Raw genomic sequence first — 18100 nt, forward strand, 5'->3', positions numbered from 1 at the left:
AGGTTAAGAACGGGCTTCCGGAACGAATTTAGGATTTAACCCGAGGTACCAATGCATACCACACTGCCTTCCTAGAGTACTTCTGCTATGGTGCAGCTCTATAAATTGTTGGTAAATAAATATGGGAAAACAGAATGTCACTTAGAGAAGAATCTGAAATATTTCCCTTGAAGCTTGATTTTGTTTTATTCTGGATTGTTTCAATTGCTGTTTTAATGTGTTGTTAACTATTTTGAGATCTTTTCTTTAAAATATAAAGCTGTATAGAAATGAAATGTATACTAATAATGATAATAAATTCCAGTGCAAAAGACACCACAGCAATGTGCCTAGACATTGTTGTGGTGACCATAACCTTGGTTTAAGGTGCCATTTGGTCACTAGCTTATATATATGAGTTTCTAACTCTGGCTGAGCCTCTAGTTCTGCCTTTTGCATCAGAAATGCCCATTGTTATGGAGAGTTTGAATAAATTCTTTTGTAAATGAATGCTGAAAATATTCCTACTACAACTTGGGAAGAAAATCAGTTGTCCCCAGAATGCTTCATCAATATGGCCGCAGTTATTTGACCTTTGGAGCAGGTAATTTAATCTGCTGGAACAGAAGCTCATGACTACATCCATTCTTTTTGTGTCCTCTTTCCCTAGAAGGTTTTGTGTACCTTCACAACTTTCCTTAGTTTCCCCTTAATGTTCTCCCTAATCACAATTCAGAAAAAAAAACTGCTGTTCAAAGGGAACAAAAGTGAACCATCTAGCACAAAATTGATGTCTATATGTTTAGTATATTGTCTGGCATTCATTGTAGTTTTCATAAAGAAGAAGATTCAGAAGCAGACAGCTCTGTGAATAAGTATATGCAAATGTATTTGTTAAAGAAACTTGGACTAAGAACATAAAAGTGGTGTTGCTGGAACAAGTCTAACATGTCTCCTGACAGTAGCCAGTAACATACTGTTGGAGCGCTTGCAGACAGGACACTACGCTACAGCCATATCGTGCTGTTTACCCCTAGTGATCAGAGTTAAATTGCCTATAAGCATTGGGACTTCATTTCTTTTTTTTATGTCAGCTAAATTTGTCTAATCCTCTATTTTAAAAAGCTTTCAAATCTTATAACCATCACAAGGAATAGCAAATTCTATATCAATTATGGGGTGAAGAAGAAATTTGTTTTGCCTGCCCTGAATTTATCTACTGTCCATTTCATTGCATGGCCTCATCACTGAAAGGTTCTCATAGTTATCCCTATACATTAAAGATCTTTTAAGTCTTTCAGGAGTCCTAAATCTTTCAGCATACAAGCATCTCTCTTTCTGGTGGTTGACAAAAGTTGGCCAGACCAGTTATGTGAACCCAAAACATTCAACAGATTTGTCATTGTGCTTTAGTGTACAAGTAGTTTCAGAAACCCGGGACCGTGGGTGGCGCTGTGGGTAAAACCTCAGTGCCTAGGACTTGCCGATCGCATTGTCGGCGGTTCGAATCCCCACGGCGGGGTGAGCTCCTGCCGTTCGCTCCCAGCTCCTGCCCACCTAGCAGTTCGAAAGCACCACTAAGTGCAAGTAGATAAATATGTACCGCTTTATAGCGGGAAGGTAAAAGGCGTTTCCGTGCACTGCGCTGGTGCTGGCTCGCCAGAGCAGCTTCGTCACACTGGCCACGTGACCCGGAAGTGTCTTCGGACAGCGCTGGCTCCCGACCTCTTAAGCGAGATGAGCACACAACCCCAGAGTCGGACATGACTGGCCCGTACGGGCAGGGGTACCTTTACCTTTACTAGTTTCAGAAACAGTCAGTTGTGCATTGATAGATAAATGTGAGCACATGGAAATTAAACTTGCACTGATAGTGTTTAGATATTAGTTCACATTGTATTGCTCATATAATAAGGGAGTATGAGGAATTTAGGGAAGGAGTTGAAGCTTAGAGCACAGAAATAACGCAACTAAAGTTGAGAAAATTAGAAAGTGGTTCAGGCTATGACAGTAAAATGCAACTTTTATAAATATTTATCAGTATACACTCAGATAAACTTAGTAGTAATGGCCTACAGCTGCTCTTCAAGAAGGCAACAAAAAACCAACAAAAACAACACATACAAAAAACACAACAACCCTGGAAGGGGTTTAATAGGTTAGATTTGAAATATGTCAATAAAATTAAGGAAGTTTGTGCCCTGTCATACCTACCATAAGAAAATATATGAACTTTGTTATGAAAAGGATGAATAAAATGCTAGCAGTTTTGCTGAAAGTGCAGAGGTAGCAAAAATACTTTTTTGATTACTGTTAATTAATCTTTATAACATTTGAATGTCTTGTCATTCCATATCCCAAAGGCTTTGAATGAATCGCAGCATTTTAAAATTAAATGTTAAATAAATGAAGTTAAATAACTCCACATGGACGTGGAAATGTTATGTAATGGATTACATCAAATTTTGTGGAAGACATTAATTTACTTAATTTAGCAAATCTTGAAGGAAATGAGATTGAGGGTTTCTTATGAAGTAATTAACAAAGCAGTTAAATGCTAAGTATTAGTGTCTCTTCTGTGGTGAAGGTAGCGTGACATCTTGGTTTTGCAATTTTATGTTGCATTTACAGGCTGTGGCATTAAAAAATATTTTGTTTTTATGTTACTATGGGGAGATACTCAAATAGCTCCATGCTGATTGAGAGAGCACATTTTTGCAGATACAGGGTGCAGTCTACCTTTAATGAACACAGAGAACAATTAAAACTTCTAAAAACAGATTTAGACCGGGAAATATCTCAAAATGCTTCTGAAAGGGTTAGGTCTTCATTAGGCACTGAAAAGGCAACAGAGATGGCACCTAGCTAGTACTTAATGAGAGGGAATTCTAAAGGGTACGAGCCATGGCACTAACGGCCCAATTCCTATATAGTTTGGAACAGACCTTTCCTGCAGAGTACAGTGATTGATTGGATATACGAGGTGTGGGATAATCCTTTAGGTCAGTGTTTCCCAAACTTGTGTCTCCAGCTGTTTTTGGACTACAATTCCCATAATACCTGAGTGCTGGTCCTGCTAGCTAGGGATGATGGGAGTTATCAAAAAACAGCTGGAGACCCAAATTTGGGAAACACTGCTTCAGGTCCTGGGTATTTAGTAAGCTGAGAATATTCAATTTAGGTACAATTGATTAGCTCTAGGGCAATCATATAAATAAGGAAATTCAAGGGATTTTATTTTGCACAGGAGTATTAAACACATTTTAAAATCAATTTTTGAGGGGAAATGCAGTACCATGAAGCCCAATATACAAATTATCTATTGATGACAAGAATAGAAACTAATTGGAAGAAGGATTAATTGAGATATCTCCAATTCCCATCCTTTAGGGTTTAATAATGGTACCATAAATAGTAGCTCAATTTCTTGGATCTTTGCAGCATAATCAGCAGATTGACTTCTCGATTTTAAGAAGTACCGTATTTTTCGCCCTATAGGACGCACCAGCCCATAGGACGCACCTAGATTTGGGGGGGGGGAATCAAGGGGAAAAAAATTATTCCCCCCCCCCCAGGCGCGGGGCTGGGGCAGGGGAAGCCCGAGCTTCCCCCTACCCCAGCCCCCAGAACGGGTCCCAGAGTGCAGCTTCGGCATCGCTCTGAGAGCTTGCGGGGCTGGGGGCGTGGGAAGCCCGAGCCCCCAGAACGGGTCCCAGAGCGATGCCAAAGCTGCGCGCAGATTCGGCATTGCTCTGGGAGCTTGCCAGGCTGGGGGGATAGCTTCCTGAACCCTGGAGAGCAAGAGGAGTTGGTGCGCACCGACCCCTCTCACTCTCCAGGCTTCAGCGAAAGCCTGCATTCGACCCATAGGACGCACACACATTTCCCCTTCATTTTTGGAGGGGGAAAAGTGCGTCCTATAGGGCGAAAAATACGGTAAATATGCTCAGTCGACAGTTTATTCTTGAGAACCCTCTTGGTGGACCCAAAGCTTCTCACCATTCAGAATTAGTGAGCGATATTTTTGAGCTATACACTAGAGTTATTTGACCTTAAATTTAGTGAATGTGGCATTTTATTCTAAAACACTTACTAGAAATATTAAGACCTACATGAATTAAACATAATGTATGTGTTTAAAGATTAGAACTGAAAGTTACTATTTCAGAGCCTGTTTAGATCTCCAGTCCAGCAGATCCCTTGCAGTTTCAGTATCCAGGCTAAGGGAAATTTATGTAGTTTGAAATATTCTATACTGTTATTCTTAAAGAAAAAAAGCAACATAGTGTACACAAGGACACAGTATCAGATAGATCACGCAAAATAAAAATAATCAATAAATCCAACAGCAACAGAAATAATCAGTTAGCCATTACTGATCAACCAGTTGGATCTCATCTCGACCATGAACTCACTTGGTGGCATTAAGTGGGGAACATGTGGCCTTCCAGATATTGCCAGACTGCAGCTCTGACCAACAGCTATGCTGCCTGGGACTGATGGAGTCCAACAACATATTGAGGGCCACAGGTTTCTGACTCTTGAATTATTGAGAGAATGTTATGTGAAGTGCTTTGATCATTCAAAAACTCCATGTGGGTATGAAGTATTCATTATCACTCACTTGGATATTTATATTCTGTTTGCAATGAAGGCAGTGTAGAAAAGAAAATCTGCTCAGGAACCACACCAGATTACACTGCACATAGACGTGTGCATTTGTCAGGGTGGGTGTGGGGGGATAGACTGGTAATGTACGAAGTGCTGCTGGTATGTTATGAAGTAATCTCATGTGCTTTTCTTTTACAGTTGTAGCTTCCTTAACTGATATTTCAGCTTCCTCAAAACTGTTCTCAACCCCTAAAAAGGAGCACTATTCTGTTTTCTTCCTCCTCTCTTGCAATGTTTGAGCCTATATCTGATCAGCATCTAGGAGAGTGTTTTGAAAGTAAAATATGTGCTTTTAGGGAACAGCTCCTTTAATTTGTTGATAATTGCAAGCGTAGATATTATCTCCGTTCCTTTGACATCATACCCGTGATTTGTTTATATACTCTTTCATTGGTGATTTCAGGTCAGTTGTCAAAAATAAAATAACAAATACATATAAGACAGACAGATAAAATACAAAATGAAGAGTGTAAAGTACTGGAGATGGTCATAATGTTTTAAGTGCCTGCATAAATGTTTTTGCCTGGTGTCTAAAAGATAGCAAAGTTGGTGTCAGGCATACCTCCCTGAGGGAGGGCATTATGTTTAGATGCCTGTTACCCATAATTAATGCTAACAAAAGTTCTCTCTGTTAGAGTTTACAAACCTGCTTCAGAAACAGCAGTTCATACTCCCTTTATTTGCCAGCCTTAAGGTCTTCTGAGTGTTGGAAGACTCAGGGCAGACAAAAGAAATACTTCTTCACACAGCGTTAAATTAAACAATAGGATTCACTCTCCCCAAAAGTAGTGGTGGCAATGAGAATTGGGCATTCATGGAGGATAGTGGCTGTTAGTCATGATGGCAGTGTTCTGCCTCTGTGTACCATTTGCTAGGAATCGCAAGTGGGGAAAGTGCTGTTACACTTAGGACATTTTTGTGAGCATCCTGTAGTCATCCGGTTGGTTACTACAAGAACTGGATGCTGAACTAGAGGTACCAGCTCTGCTTTTCATCTAATGACTGTGCCAGCGAGCTTGAAGGAAAGATGTGTTGGACTGTGCTCAAGAGAGAGATTTGAAGAGTAGTTGCAGGTTGAAACTATGAGTATTTTGAAGGAAGGGATTATTTACGTTTCATAAACCTTCAAGGAGCATCTCATTTCCAGCCCATAGTGACTCAGCCTGAGTTGTTTGCAGTGGCAAATTGTCACATTGTGAGAGAAAGAAACAAAAGCAGAAGTGAAGTAACTAGATGTACTAGATGTACTAGATGTAACTAGCAGCAAATGTAAAAATAGGGTGTTTTGGTGTGGTTGCTTCACTTGTTTCCTCAATTCACCATACCACCCAGTGTGCCATCTTGCTTTCTCCAAGGCACTGTCTGTTTCTTAAGGGAGATACCGCATTTTCATTACTCAGTGGACATGTTCATGGTACTGTCAGATTGAATAAGCTACTGAAAATTTATTGATGTTCTGTGCAGCTCTGAAGCAGGATATTAAATCTTAAAAGACTTAGAAATATAATAGATTTTATTGAAAATAATAAAAGTTGTTCTGAATTTAGCATTTTGGTCGTACTGCTTAATTCTGTCTTCATTATCCATGCATATAAATTTGTAGTCTAGGAGCTAATCTTTCAACAGACTTACTGCGTGTTTTATAGGCTGCAGGTCTCCACTATGATTATTACAGTGGTACCTCGGGTTAAGTACTTAATTCATTCCGGAGGTCCGTTCTTAACCTGAAACTGTTCTTAACCTGAAGCACCACTTAAGCTAATGGGGCCTCCTGCTGCTGCCGTGCCGCTGGAGCCCGATTTCTGTTCTTATCCTGAAGCAAAGTTCTTAACCTGAAGCACTATTTCTGGGTTAGCGGAGTGTGTAACCTGAAGCGTATGTAACCCGAGGTTCCACTGTATATCCAAAGGCTGCTGATGTTTGGTTGATGAACAAGACAAGCACCAGTGCTAGTAAATGTTTTTGCGTTTGTATAGTTGTAGGTTCTCTTAACATATACATGACAGCCCTTTAGATATTTGAAGATGGTTATCATATTTCCCCTCAACACAGTGAGATGAACTGTTGATGCAACAAAACATGGTACACAAACACGCATATGGCTTTTGAGGAGCTAGCTATATGTTGTGCAAAATTTAATAGAGCCTTGATCCCACTATTTAAAGAAAGACACAGACTCTTTTTGTGGGGGGATTTGATGGAGGTGGTGTGGGAAGGGATGCTTAACCTTTCCCTACCTGCTCTTTTGACTTGGGTCTCCTAGCTTTTCCCACATGGAGTTAAAGATGTATATTTACCTGCATTTAGAATCCTGCATGGTGGGAAGCCACCCAAAGCTCCACCTCCATCGGTTTATTTTAATTTTTAAAAAATGACATGAGTGCTTCATCATACATATTTGTGTGTTATGTGTCTTTTACTCCAGAATTGGGCATGATCCAGTCCACTGTGGGTACATTGCCCATATTGAGCACAGTTGACAGTATCCAGAGGGAGAGCTAGATGTGACTATGGAGTAAATGCAGAGATTTCCTATTCACTCTGAAGTCCCATAGTGCTGCATTTACACACTTTTTGTGCATTTACAGGTAGATGGTGGGTGGGAAACAGGGCTCCATTGTGACTTATGTGAATACAATGTGGGTGTTACACCCACAATGGACCAGATCAAGCTCCTAAAATTTAGGCCACTACATCAAATATTTTAAGTTCAAATTGTAAACTTGCTGTTGGAAAAAAGTAAAGCCATAACTTTACAAAGATAATCTTATTTTTTAATTTTTGTTTGGTCCGCTGTTTGCCCTCAAGACCTTCAGCTGTAATGCAGACACCCTTTATAGAGTATAATATTAGTGCAGCATCTCCAGCCAGCCCTCTGTGACCTTTATGCTTTATCACCTTAATCAAGCTACCTGCTTGACATTTTTAAAAGAAGATTTTTTCTCTTCTTGGCAGTTCTTGATGTGTATGGCATTATTCTTTAACTATAGATAATTTCCTAGGAATACGTGCATATTAAGAAGATACAAAAGGTCGGAGAAATCGTGAGCACTATTCAAAGCCCTTCAGAGTATTGCATTATAATTTGTAGCTCAAAAACCAAATGGTTTGCGCTAAAGTGCTGCAGCTGGAAAAACAGTCAAATCCATCATTTGATCCTGATCCATGAGTCTCTTATCTACGCTCCATAAATTTTGTACAGGCTTGGTAGCCAGTTAAAATTTGTGCTAAAGGTGGGGAACAGGATCTTGATTGTGATGTCACACTGAGTGCTGCTCTACACGAACCAGCCTTTCCCCGGACAGCTTCTAGCTGAGAGTGGTGGACTGTGGTTCATTTTTGTTTTTCTGGTCTTCTGAGAGGCTCAAAAAGTAGCAAGAGATTTCACTTATTCAATGTGAAGTTTGCAATATCTCTTCTGTGCTTAGAGAAAGGGGAGGCAGAAGGTGCAAGGCACTGCACTGTCTCTAAAAAGGATTGCAAAGCAGTGAGGCATATTGTCACTTTTCAGTACTTCAATCCATGTGAAGTCTGAGCAGTGTGAAGTCTGGTAGGAGGTCTTGCAGGAAAATATGTGCTTGTCAATGGTGAGCTGGCAACCATTCTCACATTTTTATCATGTGAACCCAACATTAAATATAATAAATAAGTTAATTGTGTACTGCATCTATAAAAATCAGTTCCCAGCATCATGGGACTTGGGACTCTCAAGGGAGCTTCACATTCTTACCTCTTACATTCCACACAGTCAGTTCATGAAAGGCATTTTGCTAGTAATAAATTGGTAATGGAGACTATGTGTGAACTCAACCTAAAACAGCCAACAGAATATTCAGAAGAAAAACATGTAGTATTAAACAAGTGATTCCTCTGAGGAAGAAGAAATCTCTTGATTTATGACAATAGAACATTCTGTAAAACTCACAACTGGCCGAAACATATAAATACTTTTTCTTGAGGGCTTAATATTGGGCTCCATTCCTAATACTTTGTTCCCTGTTGTTTGGGATCTGTATCTGCTACAGTGTGTATGTATCCGCGCTCTGGATCAGCAACAGGAATTCTGTCATAAGGAATATATTAGTATATTTATTCATATGAAGTTATAGCAGTCTTAATAAAGATCTTTATCCGACCACATGTTATTCTTCAATAGCACACATGTAGAGAAGATATAAAAATCCATTAAATGCCAATGTAGTATTTTTAAAATGCTTGATGCAGCAACTGGCAATTGGACCTGAACACTGCAGTCTTCGCTGCTTTTTTTGCAGTATTGCAAATAAGCAAATTCTTCCAATGTAGAAGCCATACTTATTTCAGGATTAGATTTAAGACTCCACTTTGAAAACAGGAAGGGAAAACGTTAACTATTTCAGAAAAGGAAATGATACGCATCCACTTCTCCCTTTTATACATGAGACTAGATAAATCATTCAGATTTGGCACGCGAATTACCTGTCCAGTAATTTCTTGTAGCTGTGGCACGTCTGATGTGCATACAGAGCTCTGACCCCTTACCACAGCTTCCCCTTTGCTTTCAGTAACATCTCTGTGTAGAAGACATGCCTATGTAGAGCTGCCCTCTTTTTCAAAATTATTGGAGAAGTCTGATTATTTAGGTGCCTTGGGTGTTTAAGTCTGGGTAGGAGTGCCAGCTGAAATTTTAGTTAAGCATGCAAACATTAGCACTGTTTTTAAAAGTTCTTACTCTGTTAATCTCTGTCTATGTTTGTTTTACATATCCTGTAAGATTCACTTCCTCAAAAGGAGGGTTACTTTTGTAATTGCTACTTTTTATGTCACATGTTTGGATACGCCTGTGTTTTCCTTGTAAAATTGCTATTCTTTTCCATTTAGGCCTCAGGGTAACTATGTTGCTGACATCATCCCTCATGGTGGTAGGAGCTGGCCTGAGATGTGTTCCTGTATCAGACCAAGAAACAAGGAAATGGTGAGAGATTTATTATTTGTTCTTTAGTGGCTGGGGAGGGGGGACCCTTCCAAATTATCTTGTCTCAATAGGATACAATGGTTTTACTGTGAAGACTGTGGTGTAGCTAAGGTGATAACCGGTAGCAATTGGAAGATGTTGAAGTAACCTAGTTGAAGACATTCTGCAGTTTAAATCTAGTTTTCTACCATGGAAAAGCTACATGAGAAAAATCCCATAAAACCATTCTAATGACATTTTTTCCCCTTAGGGCTGAATAAGATTATTTGCGAGATACAGTACTGTATGTAGCATCCAGCTACTAGAGACACCCCCCATGTCCTTCTAGATAAGGACCACCCCCTTTCCTGACCACCAGATATTCTGATATTCTGAGATTTGAAAGGGTTATGAAGACTGGCCTCTTAGCCACCTTCTGCCTCAGATGCTTTATTTTTGCAAGCTGTTAGGTCATGCCCACAATACTGTGGTTCACCAGCAACGGAAATAAAACTTGAAGGAATTTGTCATGGTTTAAACACAACAAAAGAATGAATATGTAGCTCTGCATGTGTGAGGACCATTAAAATATATTTTCTGATGTCTAGAGCAGGGGGAAACCCTAAATCAGATTGTAATTGCCATGTGGTCCCCAGATCATACCCCTGGTTATAGTAGAACTGATACTATATACATGAGACTCACTTCCACCATTATCACTGCCAATATCAAACTCACCCAGACCCAAAACCAGTAAATAACAATACCACCACCAACAACAACAATAACAGCAACAATGTAGTGTTTATCTTCGCAGGATAGTTTGAAAATGGGATAGCTGAAAATTCTGCAAAAATAATTAATCTGATATAGTAAAATCAGTTTAAGTCCAAAGTGGAACGTAGAACTTTGCTCACAAGGAAAGGGGCACATCACATTAGAAAGGCCAGATGGTGTTTGCTCAAATATGAGATATGTATGTGCTTTTATTTGTAGAACAAAAAAAGTTTGTTAAATAGTCCACTGCAACTCCTCACAATTTCAAGTGGTTTGCTAGAGTCTGATGGAGAACTGCTCAAGGGCAGAGCTCTAGGTTTCGCAAGACAACTCAAAAGAGACATAGCTATGGCTGTAGTTGTAGCCACAACACTAGTTGTGTCCTACTTTCTAGGTTAATCCTCATGCGTCCTTTCTAAAATGTTAACATTTCCACTTCTTTTAAAAAGTAGCTTTCAAAAACTCTGTTTATTTTAAAAAATTGTCAGGTAACTTTTGTGCAAGGCATAGAAACCAAGTAGGATATTGGAAGGGGTTCCAGCGAGCAGAGACTTGACAGATGGTGCATTTTTCTGCCCTCTATATACTCCCTCTACCATTTTCTTTCCAGACCTTTTTGCAAAATGAATTAGCTTTGTTTATAGTGCTGGATATGCAGCAAATCCACATGTGTGTTGCATCCAATAATATAAACAAAACTTATTTATTTTGGAAAAAAATTAATGTGTGTTTTCCAGAATTGCATTTTGTAGGGAATTACTTCTATGTCTGATTCTATAAGCATATTATATTGTCATTTATTTCCCTTCTGCCTTACTATCAGTACAATTATTCACTCTATATCTGCAGAGCTTCCCCTCCCTCTTTGTAGTGCATCTACAGAGCCAGAATGTGCATTCTGTGTGTCAATCATTCAACATGTTTGGTTTTGACCTTTTTGAAAATATATAAATTGTGATAGCTCTGTGAAACTAAAAATGTGAACATTAGTTGTTCCTTTGATGCTTACGGTAGGCTTTCAAAAGAAATGATGCTGTGTCTTATGTGTTATTGAGTATTATGAAGTTTATGCTATGTTTACAGTTACATTCCTTTCGCCCTCAAGTCTCCTTCAAAAATATCTGAACTTATAACTTGAGCTTTTGGGCTTGGTTAGGATCTGAATAAGTTTTGTGTTCTTAACAAGGTCATTTAGAAAGAATAGTGCACTTAGCTTGATTGTATTTACCTACAAAAGGAACATAAAGTATTATCCGAGGGCAAGATCATCTTTTTTGTGGATATTTGCCAAGCATTTGTCATCTTTATGAGTGAAATAAGCAGCTTAGTATAAAACAATAATGTCTTAATGACCTATTGATTGTTTTAGGGTTGGGCTGCAGTGTAAGATTTAATTAATTTTGTTTTTAAAGCACTTTGAAGGTGGGACCAGCATACCCACTGAAGTTCAAAGTATTAATAATTTTATTATTTGTGGGCAGCATGCAGTGCATTGGGTTACTTTCCCTCATATAAAAATCAATAAAACAATTGGCAAAAAAACCCTGTTCACATGCCAAGTTCCTGTGAGGAAAGGAAACTGCTGGGCTGCCAGCATATATATACTTAGCAATGAGTAATAAACCTTCAAGGGAAGCTATTTTGTAATGGGATTTGTAGGGGGGGGCATTAGGCAAGAGTGCTTAGTAGTTGGACCAAATTTTAAACAGGCCATTTGATCCAGCTTGAGAAGTCCTAATGAATTGATTGTTCTTGCAGAAGTCAAGCAATTTAAGATTTAGACCTGGTAATTTAGGATGTGCCCTTTGGATGGTGGGTTTCTGGCTCAGTCACAGTTCTCCGTGGCATAAAATTCTTGGAAAGATCTTACTCTGTGCCTTTGATTATGTTGGGAGTGTGAGAGTTCTCAATATTTTGGCCATTTTAACTAGTCTTAGCACTCCAAAGAGTTAGACAAGAGTTGTCTATACACCCCCATTTGCTTTGCATCCAGTGCACTCCAACCACTGATCTGAGAAGTGGTGTACACACAATGTTATTCACAGTCTGTATTTATCCTGTATTTGTCCTGTTGTTTCTTAGGAATACTGCTCTTCTGTATTCAGATTCTAGCACACTTGGAACCACTCTTCAACAACTCTGATTTATTTTGCTAAATGCCCAGTGTATCTGCAAACTGTGGCACTATCTTCCACAGCACACTGACACAACAATCTCAGCAGATGCAATAACTGTTTCAAGCGCTTCCAATAGGGTCCTCAGCTGTGTAGACATTACTATTATGAAACACAGCTAATTATTTCTTTTTATCAATTTAGATTGAATCTGGTTCGCTGAAAAATGCATCAAAATTTAGTAAGCTTGTAGAGGGAGGAGAGGAAGAACCAGATGGCTCAGCTGTAGAGTGCTCTTGTCTTCTGGCATGAATGGCCATGTTATTGTTGGGGTTTCACTGGTCAATGGAAATCTGTTGGTTTTCCCCCTAGCTGTTCTTCCATCCAATTTCAAACCATAGTTTATGAAGGTGGCTTGCTTTTCCACTAACCATAGTTAATATTAACCAGAAGAAATTGCAGTTAACTTAAAATGAAGCAGAAGCTTCCGATCTCCTTTCAGCTGTGTCAGGAGAGGGGAAGCCTGGGTGGGAAGCTAGGCCTAGTCTTATTATGTCTGAATGCAGCCATTTTATCTTTTGATGGCTACAATTGGATTAATTGGTCCACTCGTGCCATTGATGAGAAATCATTCACTGCTATATCTCTTTGCTGCATCTGATTAGTATCAGAGTAAGAGCCCATACCAGCCTTCTGCAGCCTGGTACTTTCCTGATCTTGTGAGACCCCATAAGCCCCAGCCAGCATGGCCAGCGGTCAGTAATGAGTTACACACCAAAACATTTTGGAGAGTACCAGGTTGGGGCAGGCTTGGCCTACAACCTCACTATGTCTATTTATTTTGTGTGCTGCTTTTTTTAAAAGTGTGGCTTTATGGAAGAAAACCATCATGTTGAAACGGGTTGTTTTTGTTTTCTTGTTGTTGTTTTTTTAACATGTTCCCTGCAAGCTTCAATTCTGTTTGCTCTCCTATTTCAAACTTTGACCGAAGAAACATTCTCAAGTGTCTGACAGCTGTGATGCCTGTGCAATAACACGGCATTATGATGTGACGATCTGAGAGGATTTGTCGCTGTACTGTCAGGGGTCTTGCTGCATCGTTATATTGTTGCCTTTAAACTGTCAGGATGTCTGACAGAGATGCCATTGTCTTGGCTTGGTATTGCAGTGTTCGTTTCATTGCAAATTTTTGACTCTTGCTTGGCAGGCTTTCAGTAAAAAAAAGTTTCACAATAATGAGATTCCCCACCCCCCACCCCCGCTCCATTTCATCAAAAATTGAAGTCCATTGTGTTTCAGAATCCTTATACTTTTCTTTAAAACAATAGCAGCAAGAAACAAACAGACCCCAAATATGAGTGAGAGGATCTAACCAAGTTCAGCGTCAAAACTACTCCAGACTCATGTTGGATGCTTTCATATTTGCTCTTTCTTTTCTAGCTAGAAGCAGTTCCTGTATCAAGCCACAGTGTCTTTATTAGAAGAGCCTATCAGCTTCACTTATTTCTCTGCTTTCTCCCTGATATGTGTCTTATTTTATTTTTAGTAGTATTATTAAGCAAAATCATTCGCACGTTACCCATATTGTATTAGGTGATTACATAACATTGAAAATGAAGCCAGATATACAAGCTAAATACAGATTTAGCAAGCGGAAAACCTTTGCAGTACAAATATATCATTTAGCAATGATAACTTGGCAGCGCATCTATTTGTATGGATTTGTATAGAACAAGACACTTCTACATAAATATCAGTAGGTGGAAATGCTAGTTTCTGCAAAAACAAACAAACCCTTTATTTTTCAGCTACATGTGAATATATGGCCATTTCTGGACCGAGATAGCCTGACCCTTGTCCATGTGCTGGCAACCCCCAGATTGGATTACTATTGGATTAATATTATGTTTTTTCAAAAGAGGGGGGTAGTCTTATGTCATCCATTTTCATATATATTCACCAATACTTTGAAAAGCTTGTTTGATTCTTTAGTGGGATTTAGTTCCAGTAGTGTTGTTTGCTAGTTTGTGCAGTAGCTAAATATGCTCATTGCGTCATATCCATTGGGTCTATCTGCTGATGGAGAGAATCTGTTAGTGAAAGGAGGGGAAGCAATTGATAGCAATTTCTCTCCTCTCCAGCTGCAGCTCCTGCTCCTAAATCTGCTCCAAATGGTTGGGGAATCTTCTAGAAACAGATTTAGAGGGGCATTGGTGTGTGATAATATTTTATAACATACTGATTTTAAAGAGAACCCCCCCCCCTTGGGGTGCTACACACTGTAATCTATATGTATTTATGTTTGGTTACAAATGTTTGGCCACCGAAGAGGAAGTTGCTAAAATACATGTGGTTGATTCATCTAAGGAGTGAACCCTCTTTTTTTTAACGTTGCATTTGGCCTATATACAGAATATAGGAATGCTTGCTTAACACTGGTATGTAGTATATATGACACATGGAATATGAAATAATTATTTTCATGTTTGTAAACTCACCATTGAGGATTTTACCTTTGACTTTGTCTTTTTGCAGGATTGTGTTAAGGAGAGCAGAACTGTTTTCTGTTTTCATTTAAACACAGTCACAGCAGTTCCCCTTTTGAAGGTAAACTTGCTTGCCCAATTACTAGGTCAAGGGAAAGTTAATGCAAATTAATTCTAACTTCAAGATTTTGATTTGGCCACAAAGCTTATTTTTTAAAAACATCAAAAAATCAGGTGTTCTGGTTTGGCTTTCACAAACTTTAGTCTTGAGGCAAAGGATAAGTAATTGATTATTTCATACCCCCCCCCTGTTGAAATGTTCTTCTTATTTTCTTTCATAGTTTTGGTTTCAGGCTTGTTATGAAAAGCTTCATACTCTTAGATTGAACTCTCAGAGTTCACTATGTTGCTTGGTACCTGAAAATAATTAGCTGAATATTGGAAAAGTAATGTATAAACCTGAGCACAGAGTATAGAAATCGATCAAAATACATCTCTTACCTTAGCCAGTCTTAAAAATGCTTTCCTTTTGGTCCAAGTGTGGAACAAAATTGTCTTGCTCTTCTCATCTTTCATACAAAAGACATCTTGCATTACAGAATCAAACTTAAATTACAGTATTAGGCAGTGAGGGAAAATGCAGTTGCTCTTTGCTCCTTCTGGATAACAGAAACAAGAAGAAAATGGGGAAATAACGGGAACAAATGTTTCTAATCTCAGAGCAATTTTTAGAACAGATGATGGTTTGTAAGAAAGAGTTCCGATAGTCCTTTCAGGCTGAAATCTGCTGCAGTGATAACAAGACACCATAAAAAAAGCAAAATGCACTGATACTGTTGTGTTCATATTTTTCTGTCAGCTATATTAGCTGCTACAAATTTGTCTTCTAGAATAGTAGTAGATTACTCCATACATTGAACCGTATCGTGGGTATCTCCTATCTGTCCGTCTCTAGGAAGATAAGGTGGAGATACACAAAAAACCCCAATGAAAAGTGGCTTAATTCTGACAGAGTTCATAAATCAGTGAATTAATACAAGTATGTGGTAGAGAGATTTCAACAAGGCTTCTGGTTTTGGTATTTGGAATGTATAAAGGCAGTAAATGCTGGGAAATGAAGAGGACAGATTTTCAGTGGTTGGGAGTGTTTACTTCAAACCTCTTCCAAAGTGAATTAATAATAATAATAACAACAATAACAATAACAATAACAATAATAATAATTTATTTGTATCCTGCCCTCCCCGGCCGAGTCGGGTTAAGAGCTGCTAACATCATAATTAGGTTACTGACTTATCACCTAGCTTATACATCACCCCATGGCATCCACTATTATGGTGTGAAGGAAAATATAATAAGACAAACCTGCAAAACAAGTGAAAAAAAGATGCTTACTAGTGCTCCAGAACTGGTCTGTGACCCTAATAATAAAATTTATTTTATTTACTAGTGCTAAAAATTACTTTGCTTTTCAAAATGATCCTCCATGTCACACAACTTGAATAATGGATCTGCTAAATTACCGTATTTTTCGCCCTATAGGACGCCCCGTCCCATAAGGCACACCTAGGTTTTTTTTGGGGGGGGGGGAATAAAGGGAAAAAAATTATTCCCCCCCCCAGGCACGGGGCTGGGGCGGGGGAGGCCTGAGCTTCCCCCGTCCCCAGCCCCCAAACAGGCAGCTCTCTGCAAGCCGTGGGAGCCCAGTGCTGGCTCCCGCTGCTTGCGGAGAGGTCCAAGAAGCCTGGACGCGCTGATCTCAACGCACGCAGGCTTCGGCATGCAGGCAACTCTCCGCAAGCAGCGGGAGCGCTCCCGCTGCTTGCGGAGAGGTCCGCGAAGCCTGGAGAGCAAGAGGGGTCAGTGCGCACCGCCCCCTCTCGCTCTCCAGGCTTCAGCGAAAGCCTGCATTCGCCCCATAGGACGCACACACATTTCCCCTTCATTTTTGGAGGGGAAAAAGTGCGTCCTATAGGGCGAAAAATACGGTACCCACTGGGAATTGTTACACACCCCAAGGTGAACAGCTAACTTGTGGGGCTGCTTCAGACAGAGTGTAGAAACAGGGAATCTAAGGCTGCAATCCTGTACCATTTTACCAAAAGTAAGGCCCACTGAACTTAGCAGGACTTACTTCTGAATAAGCTGCGTAGGATTGAGCTCCAAATATTTCAAGATACTTGTTTGCAGCTGCTGGGTGACCTTGGGCCAGTCACACTTCTTTGAAGTCTCTCAGCCCCACTCACCTCACAGAGTGTTTGTTGTGGGGGAGGAAGGGAAAGGAGAATGTTAGCCGCTTTGAGACTCCTTAAAGGGAGTGAAAGGCGGGATATCAAATCCAAACTCTTCTTCTTCTTCTTCTTCTTCTTCTTCTTGTTTGTTTTGAACACTTGTTCCTGCTCTTTAGCCAAAAGGGACAGGGAGGGGATAGAGAAAAAATCAAATTTTGACACCAATTCTTAAATAGTAGTTCTTATAATGACCAGCTGGTATTGGAACAGCTCAGATGTAGGAGGCATGTGATGGAGCTGGTCTTTTGGCAGAGCAAGCTGATCTTTCAGGGTGGAATGAACCCTGTTTCCAATCTCCTCCTCATCATGCATGCCTGCAAAATATCTCTGCCAAAAGCATTATTTGGCAATCCAGCAGATGGCAGCCCTATATATACCGGCTTGTTTACAAATTCAGTTTTTATCTTGCACCCTCAAGGTCCAAGAATTACCAGGTCAACTAACAGACAGTATAAGAGAATAAAAGGAAACAGCAGCAATATGTCATTAAAAAGCATTGTGGGGAAGGGAATTCTCATCTGGTACCAAGCAGTCTTCCAAAGGCACAAAAGCAGCACCAAAAACGCCAGCCTGCTGCACATCAGAATGCAGGGTTTCTGGAGGAGAACCTTAGATGATGATCTTAGTGAGCAGGCAGACGAGAGAAAGCACTCCAATAAATATCTTGGTACCAAACCCTGTGTAGGGCTTTTAATAGGTTAATGCCAGCTCTTTTAATTGAGTTCAGAAACTAACTGAGAAACTAATGAAGATATTTCAGTACAGGTAATGGTGTCACAGTTTCCACTCTTAGCATCCTTGGGCCACTCTAGTTGTGAGGACAACAGGGTCATTGCATTTTAAAGCCAG

General features: G+C 39.7%; 1 protein-coding gene across 2 annotated transcripts in view; it reads left to right on the plus strand.

Moving 5' to 3' along the window:
* The window catches only part of SLC49A4 (solute carrier family 49 member 4), a 67926-nt gene that overhangs the window by 3788 nt on the left and 46038 nt on the right, over nt 1-18100 (plus strand). For both annotated transcript variants that reach the window (XR_014222838.1, XM_082235614.1), the window contains exon 2: nt 9511-9604. Coding sequence is in view for 1 of the 2 variants with exons in the window: in XM_082235614.1 (XP_082091740.1) it covers nt 9511-9604 (94 nt within the window). In the remaining variant the exon portion in view is untranslated. The remainder of the gene's footprint in view (nt 1-9510; nt 9605-18100) is intronic.

Source organism: Podarcis vaucheri (genome assembly GCF_965113315.1).
Source record: "Podarcis vaucheri genome assembly, chromosome: 1".
NCBI lineage: Eukaryota > Metazoa > Chordata > Lepidosauria > Squamata > Lacertidae > Podarcis > Podarcis vaucheri.